At 51.8% G+C, this 24,950-nt stretch overlaps 1 protein-coding gene and 1 long non-coding RNA gene across 3 annotated transcripts in view; one reads left to right on the forward strand and one right to left on the reverse strand.

Annotated features, from left to right (window-relative positions):
* The first annotated feature begins 257 nt into the window (after positions 1 to 257).
* The window catches only part of LMO1 (LIM domain only 1), a 44,378-nt gene continuing 19,685 nt past the window's right edge, over positions 258 to 24,950 (forward strand). The window contains exon 1 of one of the 2 annotated variants that reach the window (XM_055548730.1): positions 258 to 427. In XM_055548730.1, coding sequence (XP_055404705.1) covers positions 406 to 427 — 22 coding nt within the window. In that variant the 5' untranslated portion in view covers positions 258 to 405. Of the gene's footprint in view, positions 428 to 4,504; positions 5,149 to 24,950 lie in introns of those variants that run through there. The other variant, XM_055548729.1, reaches the window with a different exon arrangement.
* Positions 3,232 to 6,536, reverse strand: LOC129628992 (uncharacterized). Its single transcript, XR_008703037.1, has 2 exons — positions 5,800 to 6,536; positions 3,232 to 3,862 (listed from the first exon to the last, which is right to left on the reverse strand). It is a non-coding gene; the product is annotated as an uncharacterized LOC129628992 (long non-coding RNA).

A 24,950-nucleotide genomic window follows, 5' to 3' on the forward strand; every position in this document is an offset into this window, starting at 1 on the left:
CTGAGGGGCCCTGGGAAACGCAGGCTTCTTCACTCGGCTGAGCGAGCGCTGCCCGCGCGGAGAGAAGAGCGCGCGGCAGCGGCGGCTGCGGCCCGGCCGGGGCAGCTGCTGCCGGCTCGGCTTGTCCATCGAGGCCGGGCGGACTCGCCCCAGCCCCAGCCCCGCCCCAGCCCCGCCCCGTCCCGCCCCGCCCCCGGGTCTGGCCGGGCCGCCCGCCCGCCGGAGCTCCTCGCCCGTAGGGCTCAGCTTCGGGCGCCGGTCTATCCGCCCCAGTCCGCGGCCGCGCTCCCCGGGCGCGGAGCCCGCGCGGGGCCGGCGGGAGCAAAGCAGACGAGCGACGGCGGAGTCCGAGCCGCCCCCCCCTCCGCGTCCTCGGCCCGGGCCGGGCTGGAGCCGCCGGGGACCATGGTGTTGGACCAAGAGGACGGTAGGTGCCCGGGGACCCGCGGGGCGCAGGGCGAGGGCGGCGGCAGCGTCCCCCGCGCCCGGCCCCGGCCGCCTTTGGCCCGCTCCCCGGAAGCCCGGCGGTGGAGGTGCGCGCGGGTGCGTGTCGGAGTGCCGGGCTCAGCCCGAGGCTCCTCAGCCGGATTAGGAAGTCACCCGGGCCAGCCAAGCCCGGCAGCCCTGCACGCTCGGGCAGGGAACTTTCTCACTGGCTCTTGCCGCCTCGCGGGCAAAGGAGCGCCTCTCCGATCCGCGCCGTGGGCTTCCCCCGCAGTGCCCACTGACCCCAGTCTCTCTGCCTCCCCACTGGATATCTGCATGTTCCCGCTTCTGCACCGCTGCGGAAAGGCTCCCCCAGGAGGATGCCCAGAGAACCCCGGGGTGAGGGTGCCGTCCAACCAGCACCGCCCTGGGGTCCCTCAGGTCTGGAACTTCATAGCTGCGGGATGGGTGACACGGCTTCACACCTGGCCGGGCTGGGGAGGACTCTCGGCGATCAGTGCCCCCAGCCCAGAGTGTTGGGAGGTGCACTGCCGGTTAGGGCATGTGGACGGGCTGTATATCCAAGATAGCAGAGGCGGATTCACCTTGAAGGAATGAGTTTTTAAGCTTCAGAGCCCTTCCGTTGTAATTTTGTTTAGTAAATCTCCTATTCTTTTTCTTAAAGACCCTTTACTTACCCACCCCAACCCTAGTTGCATAAGGAAGCTTGACTCTCAGAAAATCTAACCACCCCTGGGTCCAGCTCACACCCTTCCCATTGTAACTGCCAGTCTCTTAGGAGAACTCACAGCTCTGCTGGTCCATGGAGCATCCCCAGTTGCTAGGGCAGTTCTCTGGTGCCCGGGAGATGAAGCCCTGAGGCAGGAGGCTGGGAAATTGGGGGTTGGGAGGCAGCTGCTGGTCTGCAGGGAGGGGTCTGGGTGCCTGGCCTTTCTCTCTGGCCCCGCTAGTCCCTTGTCCCACCATGCCACCTCCCAGGAGGGTGATTAACTATCCTGGTTTGCCCAGGACCATCCCTGTTTTATCACTGACAGTCCCAGGTCCTGGAAGCCCCTCAGTCCAGAGAACTGGGGCAAACTAGGACATCTGGTTGACAGCCTATATCCACAACCTTCTCTGGGCTGTTGTGCAGGGGTGGGTTGGCCTTCATTGAAGGGGCGGGGAGACTTGTTTTCTGGAGTGTAGATTCTGCATAGGCCCTCACAAAACCCAACAAGTTATAACGGCAGCTTCCTGGAAGGCCTGTCCTGGGCTTCCAGAAACCGAAAGAGGAAAAGTTTGCCAACTGTGTACTTTGCCACTCTAGTTGGTTGCAAATCCCTATGCATGGGCTGCTTTGTGGGAGTCGGGGGCTGGGCAGGGCAGGGCGCCTGAACTTGGCCAGCAGCCATCCTGATGGTACGCAAAGTCTGTAGAGTCACTCTGTCCCCTCAACTGTGGCGGCCACTGGGAACGGGCCTTTGTCACTCCAGACACCCCATTTGAGTGTCACCTGTGAGGCCAGCTTGTAACTCCATCTTGGAGCTGGAAGCAGGCCCTCAGGCCAAGGCACATGTGACAAGCCCCACTGAGGAGTTCTGGAATATCTGGTCTGCTGGGCCCCCCGGGCATCAAGTCTTCAGCCCCCTCCCCCACAACCCCAGTGCAGGAATCCTTCATCGGGACTTTACTGCCAGATGCAATGACAAACTGCTAGGACCTGCCCAAAACTTTGTAAAGCAGCCAGGCTCACCCCCTTTCTGCTCACAGTAACCTAAGGGGCTGAGCAACTGGCCTCCCTCTGCTGTCCCCAGAGGCATTTCAAGGGCATTTTGAAGCACTCTTGGCAGTATCACAGTGAGAGTACATGCTCATCACCTGTGGAATGTGTCAGGTGCAGACCCCCGCCCCCAGCCCCAGGGGATACGAGAATTCCACCTCCGTGTTGTGGGCGTGCCCCTGGACCTGAAGGCAGCTTGGGTGGGAGTGAGCATGGGCACAGGAGTTACCTCCCTGCCCAACAATTACCCATAAGCTGAGAGGGAGGCTGCTGGAGGAGCCAGGCTCCTGCCTGGGTTTGTCAGCCCAGCAGGCCCCTTCCTGGGTGGGAGCTCAAGTCACCCAAAGCGTCCAAAGGTTGCTGGGTAGCTCTGTCCACCAGAAGGCCTCTGTGGAGGCCCTTCTCCAGATGAGTGTGGCAGCTCAGTGTTCATCACTGGGGCTGCAGAGGGAGCTGCCTGTGGGCAAAGGCAGCTAGCCCTTCACACACAGCACCAACTCCCTGCTCACACCCCAGCCTCTTCTACAGTCCATTGTTCTGTAACCCAGGCCTGCCCCAGTCCCTGGGTTGGGCTGCAAGGCCCCTGACTCCCGAAAGAGATGCTGCTAACTGTGTGGCTGCTAATTGGGCACCTTGGGAGCTGGGGAGAGCTGATGTTGGGACAGAGTCCCAAGCACACACCTGAGAGTGAGAAAGTGGCCCCAGCTAATCAAGTTCGGGTTTGTGGGTCAGGGCCAGACCCTGAGAGTGAGGAGAGGCAGTCCCAGAGGCCAGGAGTAAGGCCACAGCCCTTGTAGAGTGAACACCTCCAGGTAGCAAAGAGCTGTCTACAGAAAGAAGCTCCCCCTTGCCAGCCTGCCGGGTCCAGTGCTTGCTGCGCTGTCAGGCCCCCAGTCAGGCTGGGGTGAGGGGCTGGCACTAAATGTGCCGGCAGCGGCAGTGCCAAAGCCTCCCTCAGACCCTCAGGGTACAGTTGAGCTGCAGTGGCAGGGGAGAGATCAAGCTCGCAGTCCTGAGGGATGGTGAGTCTGAGCAAAATGATATATTTAACATCAAATATACTCAAGGACTATTAGGATTAAGTATTCAAGATGAAGGGGAAAGCGAAACTCTCTGAGCTGCGGATGAAGCATCTCATTAGAAGCAGCCTCTCTTCTGTTTTCTCAAAGCTTGACTTTCCTGCCTAGGGTAGAGGAGGATGGGCTGCAGCACCATCCCTTCTCCCCTTCCCCCTCCCATCAAGCACCCCACATTGGGGCCCCATAGGGCTTAAGGGGCATGACCTGGCCTTCAAATCTCCTTTGTACCCACTGCCTCCCCCCTCTGCCATTGTCCGGGGTGCCACAGTTTACAAAGCACATTTATACACATTGTCTCATCTGATCCCCAGAGCAAATTTGGAGATAGCAGAGCCTTCTTCTGCTTCACAGACAGGGAAACTGAGGCCCTAGGGAGAGAAAATGACTTGCAAAAGTCCCCTATTGGTAATAGGCAGAGACGAGATGAAGTCGTGATGGCCCTTTGCCCCTCCAAGGACTCCAGTTTCCTTCTCCTTGCCTGGATCTAATCCTTGGAAGTGACTGTGGGGGATGAGCCTCTGGCACATGTGTCTGGAGAAGAGCTGTTAAGATTTCCATCCCATCCTGGAACTCTGTTCTGTCAAGAGAAAAAAAAAAGCCCTTGATATTGAAGAGTGGCCTTCCTGGAGAAGGCAGCCTGGGCACCAGCCCCAGGGTGCTCAGAGAGAAGCAGGGTTCAGAAGGAGAGGAGATGAACACTGTATCCCTTCCTGCCTCCTGCGTTACTAAGTAAGAATCATCAACTCTGTAATAGTAGGAATCTGTTTTCACTGCTGTATCCCCAGTGCCTTAGAATAGAGCTTGGTACATAATATGTGCTCAATAAATAGTTGTGGAATGAAAATAATAACCTTCAAGGCTATGCTGTGCTTGCTCAGATAGAAGCTGAGACAGGATCTCATTCTCTGTGAAATCAAGATGCTCTTCTGAGGGGCTCCTGGGGTAAGGGTGGTGATGGAAGACTCAACAGTGGGAAAATCTGTGCCCTGCAGAGGGTTAACTTTGCCAAACAATCCAGGAAGCAACCAGGAACCCCGGAGAGAGGAGGTAGCAAGGGAGGGTACGTGGTCAGAGAAAGAGTGCCCCCGTGGAAGGGGGCCAAAATCAAGGCTGAGGGGACTGACAGACAGGAGTGTCCTACCAGACAGTGTTTGGGAATGAGGACCCTGGGTCCTGAGCAGAGCCACGCGCCGAGTTGAGGCCTAGAGGCCTCCAGGTGGCGCTGCGGAGCCGGGCAGCCGCGCGTCTCCACTCCCCATTAACTCGGGAGGGAGGGGGGCCTCGGGAAATGTGTGCATTTATTCAGTAGCAGGAGTGCAAACCTCATACATTGAGGGAGAAAGGCAGCGGGAGACGGCCGCCGAGATTCCCCCATCTCTTTGAATATAATTTTAGATTGAGATTCAGATTAAATCCGAGGGGAAAACACTTTATGAGGCTGAAAGCTGTGTCGTTGCCAGAGCCAGGGTTATGAGCTATCAAATGCAATTACATTAAGACAGATTATACTGGGCAAATTGAGCCATTTAGAAGGTGAGAATCAAAGAAACGGCTCTGATCCTCTCTTCCCCCTTCTCGCTCCCTCTCCCTCTCCAAATTGCAGTTCGTAGTTCCTTGCAATTCTGAGGCACAAAAGTAGGTGAGACTGCTTTTGTATCTGCGAAGTGCTTCACTCCTGAATGTAATTCTAGCTGAGTGCAATCTAGGTTAAGAGCCGGACAAGCGGGTAATTAGAGTCCGCTCGCTGCCCGAGGACCGGCCGCCCCGCCGAAGCGCGCCCGGAATCGGCGCCCTTCTCCCGGCCGAGTCGAGCTGCGGCTGGACACGGAGCGCCCGAGATGATGGTGCTGGACAAGGAGGACGGTAGGTGGCGGGCGGGGGTCCCAACGCCCTGCGCCCCCGCCGCGGCGCGCGGGAACACACACGCCGGGACACGGGCGCGCACACGCCGGGCTGTGCTGGGCTGGCGGTCCCCAGGGGGCTTGGGACTGGGGTGGGGAGGCAAGGGACCTCTGGGCTGCGCGCCCCCGGGGCCGGGCCAGGCCGAACCGGACCGCGGGCGGGCGAGCTGTGCTCCGGCCGTGTGATGCTCTGCGGGGCCGCGTGGAGGCTCCGGCTGCCCTCGGATCTCGGCGCAGCGGCAGTTCGCGTAGAACGTTTCGTCTTTGCGGCTGCTCCTCTCACCGCAGCCATCACCCTCGCGCCGCACGCGTAACCCGAGAGTCGCAGAGCGCCGAGCAAATCAGTGGCTTCGGGAAATCGGACTCCAGAGCTTGCGGCCCGCTGGCGCGCAGAAAGAAGGTGATCACCGGGGTGCCCGGCAGGCCAGGGGGAAAGCCGGCCGGACCCTCGGGGACACGACTGCCCGAAAGCTCGGTGAGATGAAGGGACGCCTCCTGTGCTGCCCACTGTCTCCCTGAGGGCTCTTGAGCTCGGAGGCAGGAGTTTGGCCCAGAGGAAGAAAGTGTCCCGCTCCCGGCCAGTAGCACGCGTGCCGGAGGCGCCAGGACCTACCTTGATCAAGAGCTTCACTGCGCCTGAGAGGTCAGAAGAGCGGGGTCCGCGGTGGCTAGAAGCCACTAGTAGGGGGTCTCACACACCCAAAGCCTTCCTGACTGCGACTGTCCCGCAGTAATTGTCCTGGTATGTGCAGGAGAGGTCGGAGAACCCAGCCCCCTTAAGGGTAAAACCAGTGGGTGTCTTGTGACCCAGGGGCAGCCCTCGGGGTCGGGAGAGTGGCCCTTCCGTGGCCCCGGCCCAGTCCCTTCTCCTCTGGAGGTGAGGGTTACCTGGTGGGTTAGTGTTGTCGGGAGACATGAATGTAATTGTTAGCACCCAAGCCCCACCTGCATTGTACTGCTGGTGAGGACCTGAGAAGAGGGGTTTTCTGTGAGTCAGCGGGAGTCCTCTTAGAGTGACATCAGCTGACCTCTCCCAGTGAGTATGGAGGTCTGTGCCCTCTGCCCTCCAGGTCGGTGGTGTTCCTGACATGGTCACTTGGTGGAAATCTGAAGTTAAGTGACTTAAGGTCACACAGGATGTTCGCTTTGCTGCCACTGTGTGCCGATGCCCCTAGCCTCCCTTCCACCCACTGAGACCTCAGGCAGGAAGGGCCATTTAAAATATCTGGCCCAGGGGTGGCATGTGGGGGATCTCTGTGGCCGGTCAGCCCATTTCTGGGCATGTGGGTAGAAAGAGAGGGAGGAGGACTAAATGCTCTGGCCAAAAGAATCCGTTTGGCTAGGGTGAGACACCCACTTCCTGTGTGCTGTTCTTTTTTATGGGCCCTCCCCTGGAGCCCCAGGTGGGCCATTAGAGGGCTGGGCTGGTGCAGGTGTGCACTGATTGGAAAGGAGAAGAGGTCTGGGGTGAGGCCAGACAAGGAGGAAAGAGTCCTTGCTTTAGCTCCTTTCTCATCAACTCCCGGTGTTATCTTGGACCAGTCATGCCCATCTCGAGACCTCACTTTTCCTCTTGGTAAAGTGAGGAGCCAGTGCAGCCAGGTCCTTCCTTGGTGTTTGGAGGTGCTCCCACCATGGGGAGCATGTGGAAATTGGGGTATGTCTTCAACCCAGATTGTTTGGCATTGACTCCCTAGGCCCAAGCCAGAAATCCAGAAGACCCAGGCCCTGTACACAGGTGGCCTCAGGCAGGAAGACGGGCCTCCAGCTGACAAGATAACACAGCCACCAGCACCTCGGGTCTTGTACTCTGCAGGCACCCCAGAATGCCTTGGCTCTGTGTACTAAAGGTTTCTAGATGAGCCCTAAATGGAAATGGTTCTCTGGAGGACATTTCAGCCAGTCTCCTGCCTACCCCCGTGGTATATGTGTTTCCCTTAGTGTTCCCCAGACCTGTAAAGAAGAGCTGACTCTGCCCTAAGGTCCCCCAGCCTGTCCAGTCTTAACGATGTGGTGCCCAGTAGTGCTGAGATCACTGAGCTCTGGGACCCCTCACAGCACAAGGAAGAAGACTGGCTTAAGTCCTGAGGAGTCATTTGATTCATGTCCTGCTCAGCCTAGATCTGTCTTTCAAAAGCAGCCTTTTTGCTCATAAATCCACCCTCCATTCCCTGTTGGAGTCTAGCATCTCCTGGTTCCAGGAAACCCTGAAGGTGGTACCTTCAGCTAGGTGGAGGGAGAAAGGCTCTAGACCCATTCACATCCTCACCCCCACCCCCAAACCTGCTGCCTAATTCCTTCCTCACACTTAATGCTCTCCCAGCAGGTGGCTGTCTGGGCTGGGTGGCAGCACTGCTCCCCAGGGCCCCCAAGGAGCGTGTTCCTCCGGCTGTGGACTGCACCCTTTGTCTGGCTGCAGCGGGGAACTCGGGCTCCTATTAACCACCCCCAATGCCTTTTCTCCACCTGACAGCATCTTGTGGGAAGAGGCCCAGGCTTCTCTGGTTGAAGTCAGGTCCGCCAGCTGCCGAGGACCAAAGCTCTTGCTCTGCTGGGCTGCAGGGCTTTCATGTTGCACTTCTGAAAGATAATAAAATATCAATCGCTTTGCCGTAGCAACGGGTTTAAGAGACTTTCTGAAGTATTGAATCGTCAGAAAAAATTTTTTTTTTTTTTTTGCTTTTAAGCACAGTGCATTATTAATAAAGTAATCCATTAGGTCGAGCAGTGAAGGGCCACCACAGAGAGGAAAGATCTGTTTTGCAAACGGTTAAACTTCGGGTTTCAAGATTAATTGCTTTCATTTGGATGCTTGCTCTTGGCCTAGCCAGCTCCACTTTACTGGAACTCAGGGTCCTGCCTTTCTACGTGCCATGGGGCCTGCCTGTCAGCAAAGGGAGCCCAGCTCCAACTTTCCTGGAGAAACCACCCTTCTCCCCCTGGCACATGTGCTTGGACTGGCACAGGCAGTGGGCTTTCCGGGGAGGTTTGTGGTCCAAGGGGAGCTATAGCCCTGAACCCTGAAGAGTCAGATTAGCTCTCAGCCTGTTGGAGAAATGGCCCTAGAGCAGGAGCAGGCAGCAGAGGGTCCAGGCAGCCCCCAAAACAGGGAGAGCCTCAGGTTGTGAAGGAATGGGAAGGAGAGCATGCTGAAGTCACCCCCGAGGGGTGGCCCCACATGTGTGCTGCAGAAGGGCAAGTCTGGGTGTAAGCTGCCTCTGCATAGGCCCAGCAGGAGGGCCGGGGCGACTGCAGGAAACACAGGCAGGGAGTGGAACTGATTTAATTCCTAGGGCATTTTTAATAAGTTAAAAAGACCTAAGGAGATTGGAGCTGGGCTGAGGAGGACCAGACAGTGCATCTTCAATTGTTAATGACCACTATGAGCACAGCCTCCACAGCAGACTTGGTTGATCCATGGGGGCAAGCTCTCAGCTACACTTGGCTACTGACCGGCAGGACCTCCTAGAATATCCCATCATGCTCTGGACCACAGAGTGTCCTAGGGGCCTCTCCCAGCAGAGTGTGGCCAGGACCTCCCTGGTCCTGGAGGAAAGGCGGGGAGGGAGTGGGCCCTGATGCTGTTCTGTAGTGCAGACCCCAACCCATCAGCAGGAGGGTGGAACCCACTGGACACTGCTCTCTGTTGAGGGCTGGTAAAGGTCTTGTGAGGCTGGCACGGTGGGGACCAGGCCTGGCACCTGCCGTGTGCCTGGAAGAGAAGGGTCTCCATCTGCACCCACCAGTCTGGCCTGGGCTGCAGCCATTGCCTCATGCAGGAGAATGAAGCATCACAAAATCTGAGCACGTATAGCTATGTCCCCTTCCTACCCAAACGCAGCGAGGCAGGGAGCCTATAAGTATGGCTTTCCCCAACCCCCTCCCAGAGCCCAGGGTAAAAAGCAGGTGCTTCTGTCTATTCCCTGCTCTTCCATTCATCTGCCCATGTGGAGAACTTGGGACGGGGGGGCAGGGTGGAGGGACAGGGAAACAACATAAATTGGTCTGTCGTCTGGAATCCATGTCTCGCTAATGTACCCAGATTAACTCAACTGTAAATTGTCTCCTTGGATGGCAGTGTCTTGCTAAAAGTTTCCCATATGATTCATGATTTGGATTGCTTTTAACGGCTATTGGCTAAGCAAGCCGGTGACTGTACAAGGTGATGCAATTGGCATTAGTGAGGGAGGCACGGGAGCGTGTAATGCAGTCAATACTGCATTAACTACTGATGCCCAATTACAGGGAGTGGGAGAGAGCCTTTCAGGAGCATTAGGACTGGGGGAAGCTGAGATCACTGGCCGCTGCTTGCCTAAAAGCTTCACCCTTTGCGTGCCGGGGCTCGGCCCTGGCCTGGCCAGTCACTTGGCCTCTGTGGTGGTAGGAACTGCCTCTCTCGCTCTTTCATGTCCCACAACGATGCTTTTAGCACATGGAAATGTGCATTTTCCTAGAGCTGGGGCCTGCTTCTCATCCCTCCTGAGAATTGATTTCCCACCCAGCTCCAAGTCCCAGAGTCAGATGGGGTGGCTGCCCCACCTGCTTCCATTTAAGGAACCACTCAAAAAGCCCCATCTGAGAGTAGGACCAAGAGGAGGTCTATTTTGGTCCCTCCCCCTTGGAACAGACGGATGATTGCCAGCGAGCATTGGCGGCCGACCCTCTATGATCGGAAGAGACGTGAGGTTTAGCCTCAGCACAGCTGGACTGCTGGCACAGGCAAGGCTGCTGAAGCTGAAGAGTGGTCTTGGCTGGGCCTTCTCTGAACAGAAGACAGAGCTGGTTGGCTGATGAAAGTGACCCAAGCCAGCTTGGGGTCCTTAGCCAATGTGGACCCCCTCCGGAGCTACATCCCACAAAGGGCACAGCTGTCCCCGTGTAGCCAGGAGGCCAAAACTGTTGTTCAGGTCTAGTTCCAGGGGCCAGACGACCTCCCAGGAGCCCCTGATCAGGCATATTATGAAGTTTGGAAGAAGCTAGGGATGAAGGTAGAAAAAAGGACCTGATACCCCAGTGTGGCAGGTACTATGGGACTGGCTGCCATATCTACTATTGTGCTGAGCTATGTAGGTCCAATATGTCCACTGTAGTTCTGTTTCTGTGCCAACCCAGCGTTGAGGTGGTTTTGTCTCTATACCTTCTCATCTCTATGGTAAGAACAAGCACATCTAACTGGCAGGATTGTTATCAGGATTAGCTCAGATAATGTCCACGTACACACATTATAAACCAGGAAGCTTCATGCATTGTGAAGTAACAGTGCTATCTGCAAAACCACAGGCTGATCCGAAATAGTCCTGTGCCCAGATCAGTGCTTTGTTTGCTGCCCAGTGCTGGGCCCTCATCCTCCCTTTTCTCTAGTTTACCCATCATGGCCATCCCTCACCACTGTCTAGGAGGCAGGGTGAACTCACTACTCACCACTGTTCAGGTCCTTACAGTCGGGTAGCACCATGGGAAGAAGCCTCCAAAATCACTCTTTGTAAGCCCTTCCATTTATAGTGGCAGAGTTGAGACTCAACATTGCCCAGAATTACATAGGGAGTTAGAGCCCAGAGCTTTAGCATCTTTCTGTGTTCCATCTTGGCTTCCATGCCTGTGCCTGTACCCAAAGTGTGACAAGGCTGGATGGTAGAAGTCTCTGATAAGGAGGAATATGAGCTTAACCAAGACCGTGTGTCTGGGCATCCTACTCATGGCCTCACTGACAGGCAGGGCATGTGTTCTCAGATGTAGGTAGGTCCTCCTGGTAGGTGCTGATGGGCGCTAACCTGACCTGGGCCTTCACAGGCTGGAGAAGCCCCAGAAGTACATGTGGCCTGTAGCCCATGCTGCCTGCCTGCCCTGCCTGGAGCTGCAGGACACTGAGGCACACAGGCCATCCTCGCAGCCTCAGCTGAACTTTTCGTGGTGCTGCTGGCCTGCGTTTTCCTGGTAGGTCTGTACTCTAGATAGGGCTGCACCAGTGGAGTCTTGTGCTGACTTGCAAAAGCTGATTTTGCACATCCCTTCCCAACTCTGGGTTCAGGGACATCACATTGGTAACTTGTTACAAGCCATAGTGGAAATATTAACACCACAGAAATTGGCAAACACTGGAAATCAAGGGTTTTTTTTCCTGGAGAATCAGTTGTGAGATATTCATCAGCACACCACCGGATTGCATTCATCTGGAACTCTGGACCTAATTCTTTCACCACCATTCTCCCAACCCATCTACCACCTTTCTTTTGGTACCAGAGGACCCAGCCTTTGCCACCCTGACATTCTACCAGATACCTGCTGCCACACTAGGCTGGGCAGGACTGATATGTCCACTCTGGCTTTATCTCCCATGCCGACCTGGCATTTCCCTCTGTACCCTTGCTCATGCTGTCCCCGTTGCCTGGTGCATCCTCTCTACCCTTTGGTTGGCCTTGAGGGAGCCTACAGGCAGCCTAGGCTTCTTACAGACCATTCCAGGTCCTGTTCAGAGTCACATCCACCCAACTAGCTACAAGCTCATCTCTCATTGGTTGGAGGATGTTTATTTTGTGTTCTGGCTAAGGCAGGAGCCTATTGTGGCTGACATAACAGGGGTGGGGGTGGAGGAAGGGGAGGGGGGGAGAGGGGCTGGCCCAGGTGCAGGGACAGATGCCTCAGAGTGCAGGCCTACCGGGTCAGACTGGATCCCCAACTCCACCTCCTACCCCTTCCTATGTGGGCTTTCTTGAGTGGCCTACTGCTTCAGGTGCAGCCTGCTAGCATAAGTCAGGAGACCCAGCTGACTGCTGTGTGACTTCAGACAACTTCCTGGGCCTCGGTTTTCACAAGTCTACAGTGGGGGCAACACTTAACTGGCACCTAATGTTCATGTACACACTTGATAATCCTGGAAGCCTCGTGTCCATGTGAAGTGAGAGTGCTCTCTACACAGATGCAGGATGATCTCTTTGGCTTTGGCCTCTTGGTCTTTACACAGCAGCTCTTGTTTCACTGAACCCTTAATTAAAAGCAAGCATTGTACTGTGCCTGTGTATCAGTTAGTTACTGCTGCATAACCAACCACCCCAAAACTCAGAGGCTCAAAACAACAAACATCTATTTAGCTTTTGAATCTGTGGGTCAGTAATGAAGGTTGGGCTTGGCTAAGGGGTTTTCTGGGCCTTGGCTAGACTCACTCATGCCTGGGGGATGGCTGATCAGCTGGATGCTGGGGATAACAAGACTATGTCCCTCATCATCCAGCAGACTTTTCTGGATTGTTCCCAGGCTGGAGGCAGGTCCAGAATGAATGTGCACAAGGCTTCTTGAGGCCTAGGCTTGGCTCTGGTATATTGTCACTTTGTATTCTGTTGGCTAAAATAAATCACAAGGCCAGCCCCAGTTCAAAAGATGGGGAAACAGTTCTATCCTTGAAGGAAGGAGATGAAAAGTCACATTCCAAAGAGTGTGAATATGGGGAGGGGCAGAGACTTAGAGCCACGTACAGGTTGCACAACTCACAAGACCAGAGCTGGGCTCTGAGCCCAGGCCATCTGCACTCCTTCTCTGTGCTCTGCTGGCTCCCAGCTCCCCGTTGCAGCTGGCAGACTTGAGGATGGGAGAGAAGGACATTTGTGACCCTGAGTAGGATCAGGAATGGTCTGTAATGGGGCTGCAGGGGGAGCTCATGGGCGAGGGATGGAGCCAGCAAGAGGATGACTTGGGGTTGGGGGTGTGGGAGGCTTCCTGTGGGGGCCATTGTTGGGGGCCGACATCAGAGCCTGGCCAGTTCCTCCATGGGGAAGCCTGGAGGGGGACCACAGTGAGGTCAGGCCCCACTGCCTTCTCTGGCTTTTCGTCTGCCCTACAAAGCCACCCATCAGTTGGAAGGGGCGTGAAGTTCTATGGTTCCCAGAGCGGACTGAAACCTGGACATCCATGCAGATGCAGCCAGGCGGGAATCAATTCATTGGTTAGCCCCTCGCCTCAAAACAGGGCAGTAAGTGGGCTGGTGAGAGGCCCGTGTACATTCATAAACCAGCTGATTGAAAAGCAATATTTCAGATAAATACAAGCCAGCGATCTATCAGTGGTTGTAATAAAACCCAGGCTTCAGGCTGTGATTTTATTTTGAAATAATAAGAATTGCTTGATTCTTTTTACTTGAGTTACCATGGTAATTCCAGCGTGGAGCAGTGTTATATTGATTTAGAAAGTGGACAGTAATATTTCTTTTGTGTTATTCTGTTTCTAGGCCTTGATTTCTAATTTCCACTTGGAGATTACTTTTATAAATTTCTTAAGTCCTTCCACTTTTTTTCCTCTCACAGTATAATTTTCCTCTCATACGCCGCTATGTTCTGAGCTTATTGGTTTGCTCTTATTTTAAATTAAACTTGCTGGTTTCAAATATTGAAATGACATCTTTGTCTGTGTCTGTACTTTGGTTTAGCAAAATATTACAGTCTGACGCTTTCTGCTTAATAATTTAAGGGAGGCATTCTGTCGGCCCTCACTGGGTGCTGATAACTTATGACTCAACCAACGCAGACCTTAAACTCCTGACATTTTAATATTGTGTGGCGGGAGCGGCCGCCCCTCTGCTTGGAATCTCAGTGGAGAAAAATCCATGTGGTACCCCAGAAGGGAGTTTTAATAATTCACCTTTGCTGCTTGGCACAATGACTTGATAGAGAGGGGGAGGGGAGGCTGGTTCTTCTTGGATAAGTGGGAGCAGCCCTGGTCTGGGCTCCGATGGCCCCCACGGGCACCCACTCCATCCAGACTTTCCTGTCCCCTGAATCTTTAAAAACTCGAATTCCTGATCCCTTGGTGATAGACTGTCCAGCCTGGATTGTGGGGGGCTGCCTATGGGGGCTGCCTATGGATTGTGGGGGGCTACATCATGAATGCTTGAACTCTCCGTTTCTTAGTTTCCCAAGTGAAACTAGCTTGGGCTTAGTCAGACAGACTGAGTTCAAATCCCACTTTGGTCACTAGGTAATTCTAGATAGTAAACTGAAAAGTAATTCTAACTGGTGAAACGGGTATGATCATGACCATCTTCACACAGCTCTTGATGGTCTTAAAGGTGATTGATGTGGTTTCCCTCACATTCCTAGGATTTTGGGAGGAGCAGGGGAGAAAGTGGAAATGGGTGTGCTTTGGAAAGTTTACTCCGTTCCAGATGTGCCTGGGTTCAGAACTCTGGCAGGAGTGTTTTTTGGAGAGGACCCGGGGCAATGACTCCACAAGGAAATGGGTCAGCCCCACCCACTTTCCTGGTCTGCCCAGCGGAGAACAGGGAATCTGCTGCAGCAAGCTAGAGGGTGTTCTCTGTCCTCCGAACTCTCCATACTACACAAGAATGGGGCTCCATGAAGCTCACAACAACAAAGGTTGTAGGGCAGAGATCTGTACACAGGCCCCCTCTCTCTGGCCTGAGGAAAGGTCCTTCCTGTCCTGTGTGTATCCACCAGTGTGGTGGTGTATTAGTTATCTGTTACTGTGTAACAAATTATTTCACAATTTAGCAGCTTAAAAAAGCACCCACTTTTTAATCTCACAGTGTCTGTAGGTCAGGAGTCCAGGTACTTAGCTGGGTCTTCTGCTCAGGGTCTGTCATAATAATCAAGGCACTGGCTGGGACTGTGGTCTCATCTGAAGATTCATCCAGGGGAATGAGCTTTCAAGTTCATTCATGTGGTTGTTGCTGCTGCTGCTACTGCTAAGTCGCTTCAGTTGTGTCCAACTCTGTGCAACCCCATTGACGGCAGCCCACCAGGCTCCCCCGTCCCTGGGATTCTCCAGGCAAGAACACTGGAGTGGGTTGCCATGTCCTTCTCCAATGCATGAAAGTGAAAAGTGAAAGTGAAGTTGCTCAGTCGTGTCCGACTCCTAGCGACCCCTTGGACTGCAGCCCACCAGGCTCCTCTGTCCATGGGATTTTCCAGGCAAGAGTACTGAAGTGGGTTGCCATTGCCTTCTCCGCATGTGGTTGTTGGTGGGATTCAATTCCTTGTGGGCTGCTGGACTGAGGGCCTCCGTTCTCCACTGCAGGATGGCCAAAGGCTGCCTTCAGTTCCATGCCTCATGGCTTTCTCCACTAGAGCAGATTGCTTCCTTGAAGCCACCAAGGGAGAATGTCTGCTAGCAAGCAGGAAGTCACAGTCTTTTATAAAATGTGACACATCTAATCACAGATGTGACATTCCATCACTTTTGCTGTATTTTCTTCCTTGGGAGCAAGTCTCTAGGTCCAGCTCATACTCAAGGAAGTGGGTGGGTGGGGCTACACAGGGTGCAGAGGATCACTGCGCACCTGTGTGCTCAGTTGCTTCAGTCTGTCCAACGCTTTGTGACCCCAGGGACTGCAGCCCACCAAGCTCCTCTGTCTGTGGGATTCTCCAGTCAAAAATACTGGAGTGGGTTGCCATGCTCTCCTCCAGGGGATCTTCCCAACCCAGAATCGAACCTGCATCTCCTGAGACTTCTGCAGTGGCCGGCAGGTGGATTCTTTACCCACTGAGTTACCTGGGAAACCAGAGGATCACTGGGACAATCTTAAGAAGCTTCCTATTGCTTGTGAGAGGTCAGCTTCCGGAATAGTATCTCAGGCCCCAGGTGTCCAATAGTTTAGCTGCCCCCAGAGAGGGTGACTCACCTCTATCCCCAGGAGGCCCAGCACCTCTGTTCCCTGCATCATCTCACACCAGGGAAGGACACAGATGTCCCAGCACCTTTCATTTCATCTTCACAGCACCTCCAGGAGGCTAGAGCTCAGCATTAGTCCCATTTTGCAGAGGAGAGGGTTATGCCCAGAGAGGGCAGGCTTGCAAAGCACTTGTCTGTTACTCCAGGGCCTCTCTTCTCTCAGAGGAGATGAGGGTCGTTCCTTCCTGTGGCAGCCTCCCCACAGTAGTGGGACTGAGGGCCTCAGCTCCTTGCCCGCTCTGCTCAGGCCAGGTGGAGCTGGCGTCTTTGAGGTGGCCTGGGCAGAGGCCACCTCAGCAGTTTCTCACCTGTGAACAGGGCTGAAGGAGACTCTCCTGTGGGCTAGGGCACAGGATGAAAACCAAAACTCATGCCTCCTCCACCTGGCTCTGCCACCAACTCACAGTATGTCCCTGGGCAGGCCTCTTCCCCTCTCTGGGGTTACATTTTCCCATTTATGTTTCCAGGGCTGCTGGCTGCTTGATGCCCAGCTATACCATGCTTGGAGACGTGACCACTGGAGGGAAGCAGTTGGGGTGAGGCCAAGACCAGGAGAGAAACACCACCCCATTGATGTTGCTGTGTCCTTCTTTTGTCTCCTGGGGTCAGGAGAAGTAGAGATTCCAGGTGAAAGCATTTGTGGCCTCCAACCCTCCACGCTTGGTCAGGTGGACGAGCCCATCCCTGGCGCTTCCCAGGCAGAGCTCAACTAGGAGACAGAGGGGACTCTTGGAATAGGCCTAAAGCCTGGAGGCCAGTGAGCCTGTCCCAGCTTCAGACCTGAGAGGACCCTGGTCAATTATGTCCTTTTATCGGTGGTTGGGGGGTGGGGGTATGAATGCACCAAGAAGCATCTATTAATAATTCTTTGCTGATGCTGAGATACTCAGCTGATACTTTCTGAGTAGAAAAGTCCAGGGCCCGGCAGAGGCTGCCTGCAACCTGGGATGGGACATCAGGGCTGAACCCTATCTCTTTGCCTGTTGACCAGAGGCAATCTCTTGCAGGTGGCCGTTCTCATGCCAGCTAGAGGCTGCTCCCCAGCTTCCAGGCATCCTGGCAGGGCATAGGGGTCCCAAGGAGCCGAGGACAGTGGGAGGGGCTAACTTGGGCACAAGTCCCGCTTAGTACTCAGCCCAAGTACAGAGTATGATGTTTTGACCTGCCTTTTTGCCCCTTAGGATGTTTTCACACTACTCTTTGATCCTCAGAATGCTTTATCAGATCAGTGCTAAAATATGCCTTTTATACAAGAATCAGAGAAGGCAATGGCACCCCACTCCAGTACTCTTGCCTGGAAAATCCCATGGACGGAGGAGCCTGGTAGGCTGCAGTCCATGGGGTCGCTAGGAGTCGGACACCACTGAGCGACTTCACTTTCTCTTTTCACTTTCATGCATTGGAGAAGGAAATGGCAACCCACTCCAGTGTTCTTGCCTGGAGAATCCCAGGGAAGGGGGAACCTGGTGGGCTGCTGTCTATGGGGTCGCACAGAGTCGGACACGACTGAAGCAACTTAGCAGCAGCAACATCTCATTAGTATTATTGAAAATGTAAGGAAAAAAAATAATCCAGGAAAAAACCTAAATTGGTTGAAATAATTAACACAAAGCAAAACTGACAACAGTTAAGACTGCACCTGGCATAATATGTTATTGACTAAAAATTGACAGAAGAACCAAATCTTCCTGATAGAATTTAGACCTGCCAAATTTGGCTCAGGAGATATTTTCTGGTATAAATAATTACTACAAAAAAAAATCCTCAGCAACAATGAAAGTTCTAATTTGAAAGATTTGATTTGAGCCCCAAACTGATCATGAGCCACAGAGTCACTAAAAAATTTAAGAATAATTTATCCCAATGAGAATAATTCCAATATAATAAAATGGAGGAGAAAGAAATGGTTTAACACTAATGAATAGAAAATTGATCAAGGCATCAAACTGACTTAATGAAGCTCATTAAGAACTACTTTCTTAATGAAATATCATCAAGATATAATGCTTATTAACATATAGCTGTTAGGGGCTAGCCCCTAGTAGTAGATGCTTAGTAAATATTTGTTGCATGACCTGTGGATGAATGAGTTAGCGGGTAATGGAAGGCAGGAGAGGAGCAGACAGAATGAAGAATTCCTTTATCCCAGAGAGAGGGCAGATTTTCATTTTATTAAGATCATTTGGGCTACTCTGGAATGTTTTCCAAAACCACCAACCAATCCTCCACTTCTCAGTGGTCACCTACTGGGTGTCCTACAAATTTAACTCAGTTCTGACATCTACCTACCCAGAGGTGATGTCAGATCCCACAGGTCCAGGGCTCATTCCCACAAGACTGCCTTCACTTCAGAAGCCAATCTCAAGTCTAGCTATCACCTGTACTTCAGACCAACATGCTAACAATCAGGGTTCCCCACACCCCTCCTCAGGTGAGATCATCTCCTAGAATGGCTCACAAAGCTCAGGAAAGCATTTCCTTTCATTTACCAGTTTGCTCTAAGGATATGATAAAGGATACAGATGAGCAGGTGGATGAAGAAGCACATAGGGTGAGGTCTGTAGGGTCCCTAGCATAGCAGCTTCCATCCAGCTTCAGCATCAGTCCTTCCAATGAATATTCAGAACTGATTTCCTGAATATTGGCATGCATCACCCTCCTAATATGTGAACATGTTCATCAACCCAGAGCTCATCAAATCTTGTTCAGGACTCTGTATAGAGCTTCATCACTAGCCACCTCCCAGCCTTTCCTGGAGGTCAGTGGGTGAGGCAGAAAGTTCTGACCATCTTTGGAAGGAATGATGCTAAAGCTGAAACTCCAGTACTTTGGCCACCTCATGCGAAGAGTTGGCTCATTGGAAAAGACTCTGATGCTGGGGGGGATTGGGGGCAGGAGGAGAAGGGGACGACAGAGGATGAGATGGCTGGATGGCATCACCGACTCGATGGATGTGAGTTTGAATGAACTCTGGGAGTTGGTGATGGACAGGGAGGCCTGGCGTGCTGCGATTCATGGGGTCGCAAAGAGTCAGACATGACTGGGAGACTGATCTGATCTGAATCATAAGGTCTTTCTGGTGACCAGCCCCAGCCTGAGGCTATCTAGGGGCCCCACCCTAAGTCACCTCACTAGTATAAACTCAGAGGTACTCAGTAGGGACTCCTTATGAATAACAAAAGATACTCCCATCACTCAGGAAATTCCAAGGTTTATAGGAGTTCAGTGCCAGGAACCTGAGACAAAGACATATTACTGTTATATCTACTCAGTCGGTTCAGTTCAGTCACTCAGTCTGTCCAACTCTGCGACCCCATGGACTGCAGCACATCAGGCTTCCCTGCCATCACCAACTCCCAGAGCCTGTTCAAACTCATGTCCACTGAGTTGGTGATGCCATCCAACCATCTCATCCTCTCTTGTCCCCTTCTCCTGCCTTCAATCTTTCCCAGCAACAGGTCTTTTCCAATAAGTCTGTTCTTCACATCAGGTGGCCCAAAGTATTGGAGCTTCAGCTTCAGCATCAGTCCTTCCAATGAATATTCAGGACTTATTTCCTTTAGGATTGACTGGTTGGATCTCCTTGCAGTCCAAGGGACTCTCAAGAGTTCTCCAACACCACAGTTCAAAAGCATCAATTCTTTGGCGCTTAGCCTTTTTTATGTTCCAACTCTCACATCCATACATGACTACTGGAAAAACCATAGCTTTGACTAGATGGACCTTTGTCAGCAAAGTAATGTCTCTGCTTTTTAATATGCTGTCTAGGTTGGTCATAGCTTTTCTTCCAAGGAGCAAATGTCTTTTAATTTCATGGCTGCAGTCACCATCTGCAGTGATTTTTCAGCCCAAGAAAATAAAGTCTGTCACCATGTCCACTGTTTCCCCATTTATTTGCCATGAAGTGATGGATCATCAGGAGGCTCTTTAGTTCCTCTTCGCTTTCTGTCATAAGGGTGGTGTCATCTGCATATGCGAGGTTATTGATATTTCTCCCAGCAGTCTTGATTCCAGCTTTGCTTCATCCAGCCTGGCATTTCTCATGATGTACTCTGTATATAAGTTAAATAAGCAGGGTCACAATATACAGCCTTGAATTACTCCTTTCCCAATTTGGAGGATAATTGGACTCTATACATGGACATCACCAGATGGTCAACACCAAAATCAGATTGATTATATTCTTTGCAGCCAAAGATGGAGAAGCTCTATACAGTCAGCAAAAACAAGACCAGGAGCTGACTGTGGCTCAGACCATGAACTCCTTATTGCTAAATTCAGACTTAAATTGAAGAAAGTAGGGAAAACCACTAGACCATTCAGGTATGACCTAAATAAAATCCCTTATGATTATACAGTGGAAGTGAGAAATAGATTTAAGGGCCTAGATCTGATAGATAGAGTGCCTGATGAACTATGGAATGAGGTTTGTGACATTGTACAGGAGACAGGAATCAAGACCATTCCCATGGAAAAGAAATGCAAAAAAGTAAAATGGCTGTCTGGGGAGGCCTTACAAATAGCTGTGAAAAGAAGAGAAGCAAAAAGCAAAGGAGAAAAGGAAAGATATAAACATCTGAATGCAGAGTTCCAAAGAATAGCAAGAAGAGATAAGAAAGCCCTCTTCAGCGATCAGTGCAAAGAAATAGAGGAAAACAACAGAATGGGAAAGACTAGGGATCTCTTCAAGAAAATCGGAGATACCAAAGGAACATTTCATGCAAAGATGGGCTCGATAAAGGACAGAAATGGTATGGACCTAACAGAAGCAGAAGATATTAAGAAGAGATGGCAAGAATACACAGAAGAACTGTACAAAAAAGATCTTCACGACCCAGATAATCACAGTGGTGTAATCACTTACCTAGAGCCAGACATCCTGGAATGTGAAGTCAAGTGGGCCTTAGAAAGCATCACTACGAACAAAGCTAGTGGAGGTGATGGAATTCCAGTTGAGCTATTCCAAATCCTGAAAGATGATGCTGTGAAAGTGCTACACTCAATATGCCAGCAAATTTGGAAAACTCACAGTGGCCACAGGACTGGAAAAGGTCAGTTTTCATTCCAATCCCTAACAAAGGCAATGCCAAAGAATGCTCAAACTACTGCACAATTGCACTCATCTCACACGCTAGTAAAGTAATGCTCAAAATTCTCCAAGACAGGCTTCAGCAGTATGTGAACCATGAACTTCCTGATGTTCAAGCTGGTTTTAGAAAAGGCAGAGGAACCAGAGATCAAATTGCCAACATCTTCTGGATCATGGAAAAAGCAAGAGAGTTCCAGAAAAGCATCTATTTCTGCTTTATTGACTATGCCAAAGCCTTTGACTGTGTGGATCACAATAAACTGTGGAAAATTCTGAAAGAGATGGGAATACCAGAACACCTGATCTGCCTCTTGAGAAATTTGTATGCAGGTCAGGAAGCAACAGTTAGAACTGGACATGGAACAACAGACTGGTTCCAAATAGGAAAAGGAGTTCATCAAGGCTGTATATTGTCACCCTGTTTATTTAACTTCTATGCAGAGTACATCATGAGAAACGCTGGGCTGGAAGAAGCACAAGCTGGAATCAAGATTTCCGGGAGAAATATCAATAACCTCAGATATGCAGATGACACCACCCTTTTGGCAGAAAGTGAAGAGAAACTAAAAAGCCTCTTGATGAAAGTGAAAGTGGAGATTGAAAAAGTTGGCTTAAAGCTCAACATTCAGAAAACGAAGATCATGGCATCCAGTCCCATCACTTCATGGGAAATAGATGGGGAAACAGTGGAAACAGTGTCAGACTTTCTTTTTCTGGGCTCCAAAATCACTGCAGATGGTGACTGCAGCCATGAAATTAAAAGACGCTTACTCCTTGGAAGGAAAGTTATGACCAACCTAGATAGCATATTCAAAAGCAGGGACATTACTTTGCCAACAAAGGTTCGTCTAGTCAAGGCTATGGTTTTTCCTGTGGTCATGTATGGATGTGAGAGTTGGACTGTGAAGAAGGCTGAGCGCTGAAGAATTGATGCTTTTGAACTGTGGTGTTGGAGAAGACTCTTGAGAGTCCCTTGGACTGCAAGGAGATCCAAGCAGTCCATTCTGAAGGAGATCAGCCCTGGGATTTCTTTGGAAGGAATGATGCTAAAGCTGAAACTCCAGTACTTTGGCCACCTCATTTGAAGAGTTGACTCATTGGAAAAGACTCTGATGCTGGGAGGGATTGGGGGCAGGAGGAGAAGGGGACGACAGAGGATGAGATGGCTGGATGGCATCACTGACTCGATGGACATGAGTCTGAATGAACTCCGGGAGTTGGTGATGGACAGGGAGGCCTGGCATGCTGCGATTCATGGGGTCGCAAAGAGTCGGACACGACTGAGTGACTGATCTGATCTGATCTGATCTGGAGGGGATAAAACTAGGGGCAGAAAAAAAACAGCCATGACAAGTGTTCTTTGTTTTGAGTTTTATAGGATGACCACTCCCTAACCCCTCCAGCCTCAGACTGCCCTCTGCTCCTTCCTGCAGTTCCCTTCCTTCCAAGAGTCATTCTGGGCCTGTCGGTGGGTGGGGTGGAGATGGGGGACTTGATGGTCAGACTGGAGGCAGTTGAAGTCCTGGAAAGAAATGGTGGAGGGTGTGGCTAGAACTGTGGCCTTGGGAATGTGAGGGCTCCTCTGAAGTCTCCTGGTGGTTAAGATCTTGCCTAGAGCATTTCTACTACCAGTAGCAAGGCTTGAGTTTCCAGAGTTGAGCCTCAGGGAAGGCAGACAGAGTCCTCAACTGCAAGCCTGTCCTTATCCACTTTTGTCCTGGAGGCTCCTGCTGACCCTGCCCAGCTTTGGCCTGAGGCTCCCTGAACATGTGCTCTCTCCTGTGGCTGCCCCATGATTGGACCAAGCTTCTGGCTTTCCAGGCTTCAAAGGAGTGAGCTGAAGCCCTTGGCCTGAGGCAGGCGGGAGCACACCAGGGCAGGGGAGCAGCAAGTCCAGTCCAACCAGCTACCCACGTCCCAGCTCCCAGAATCTCATTTGATCGGTCTGTAAAGTGTTTCATGGCCTTCACAGCTCTGGGCCTGTTTCCTCTCTCAGACTGGCTTCCATGAAAGCTCCTGGACTTCCCTGATGATCTAGTGCTTAAGAATTCGCCTGCTAATGCAGGGGACACGGGTTCAATCACTGGTTCAGGAAGATCCCACATGCCGTAGGGCAGCTAAGCCCGTGCTTCGCAGCTACTGAGCCTGGGCTCCCTAGAGCCCGTGCTCCGCAACAAGAGAAGCCACCGCAGTGAGAAGCCTGTGCATCGCAACTGGAGCGTAGCCCTCCACTTGCCACAACTAGAGAAAACCCAAGTGCAGCAATGAAGCGCAGCCAAAATAAAATAAAATTTTAAAAAAACTCCCGATTCTGGGAAAGAGCCAAGTCCCTCTACCCTTACCCATGTCTAATACAGCCCACCTCCTGATTATATGAGAGTATGGCCTGAGAAGATCAGAGCCTGTGTCTGAGGGCACTTCCATGGTGAGCCCAGCGTGAGGCCCTGGCTCTGCACTGAGCTGCCCCTGAGGGCCTCTGTGCAGCACTGCTCCTGCCTGGCCTAGGGAGCCACACAGACCATTCCACCCTGGCTGCACTCTTCTCCCCATGGCCCACATGCTCTGCATTCCCTTCCAGCGTAAAGGCTTCAGATTCCCTCCCCCAAGAAGAGAGAAACCCCAAGAGCATCAGTCCAGGCCCCAGATTCAGGGGCGGCTAGGTGCACCCTGCCACAGTGGGCCTGGCTCCCTCTGCTGATCACATGCTTCATCTTCTTGAGTCACCTTCTCAGATTAGCCACAAAGGGTGCTGCCCTGGCCTGGGCACTGTACTCTTTCCCTCCAGCAGTTTTCATTTGACTCCAAGGCAGCCTAGTCGCCTTCCTTCCTGGCCTTTGTGGCCTGGATCTGAGCTTGTACACCCCGCCTAGGGGAGACTCAGGCCCTGAGAGAGGGTAGCACTCCTTACTGAACCTTGGCTGGGGACCTGGAGGACCTCACTCCGATCCTAGTCATAGTGCCTATGCTGTAACTTGTGGTACCTGATGTAGGACAAGCTCAGGGTCTGGAAAAGTGACCCCCCTCCATAAGTATGTTGTTTGTAGGTGGGATGATAGCCTCAGAGGATGGAGAAATTTCAACAGAGAGCTCTAGGGAGACAAAACACAAGTGTAGGAGTGGACACACTCAGGGAGTCAGAGGAGAGTGATGCTGCCTAGGGAGCAGGGCTAGAAAGAGAGGGCACAATCAGATTTCTGGATGGGAGTACTGAGGAGGGAGCTGGTAGGGGTGGGGAGGGTGATCTGAAGCCCTTCCCTATGGAGTAGCTGTTATGAGACAGGGTGATCCCGGCTGAGAGCTGGCTGTTAGACCTCCCAGGACCCTCTCCTGACCCCAGAATTTACTTTTTATGAACTGTTTTCTCTTGTTCTCAAAGGAATATTTGTTTTGTTGTTTGTTTTGCTTTCCTTTATAACAACTTTATTGAGAATAATTTGAATGCCACAAAATTAACCTTTTAAAAATGTGCATTTCAGTGTATTTAGAGTGATGCAGCCTTCACCATTATCTAATTCAAGAACATTTTCATCACCCGAAAAAGAAACTCCATATCCATTAGCAGTCACTCCCCATTCCCCTCCTCTCTGGCAACCACTGATTTACTTTCTGTCTCTATGGATTTGCCTATTCTGGATACTTCATACAAATGGAATCAGACAAGTTGTGGTCTTTGTGGCTGACTTCTTTCCTATCATAATGTTTCCAAGGTTCATCATGTTGTAGCATGTCTCAATACTTCATTTCTTTTCATTGCCAAATAATATTCCACTATCTGTGTATATCACATTTTATTTATCCATACATCAGTTGATGGGCATTTGAATTGTTTTTACTTTTTAGCTATTGTGAATTATGCTACCATGAACATTCATATACAAGTTTCTGTGTGGACATATGTTTTCATTTTTCTTGGGTATATATTTAGGAGTAGAATTGCTGAGTCATATGGTAATTCTATGTTTAGGGATATTTGTTTTTGACTTTAAATAAACAGTACA

Source organism: Bubalus kerabau, chromosome 15 (genome assembly GCF_029407905.1).
Source record: "Bubalus kerabau isolate K-KA32 ecotype Philippines breed swamp buffalo chromosome 15, PCC_UOA_SB_1v2, whole genome shotgun sequence".
NCBI lineage: Eukaryota > Metazoa > Chordata > Mammalia > Artiodactyla > Bovidae > Bubalus > Bubalus kerabau.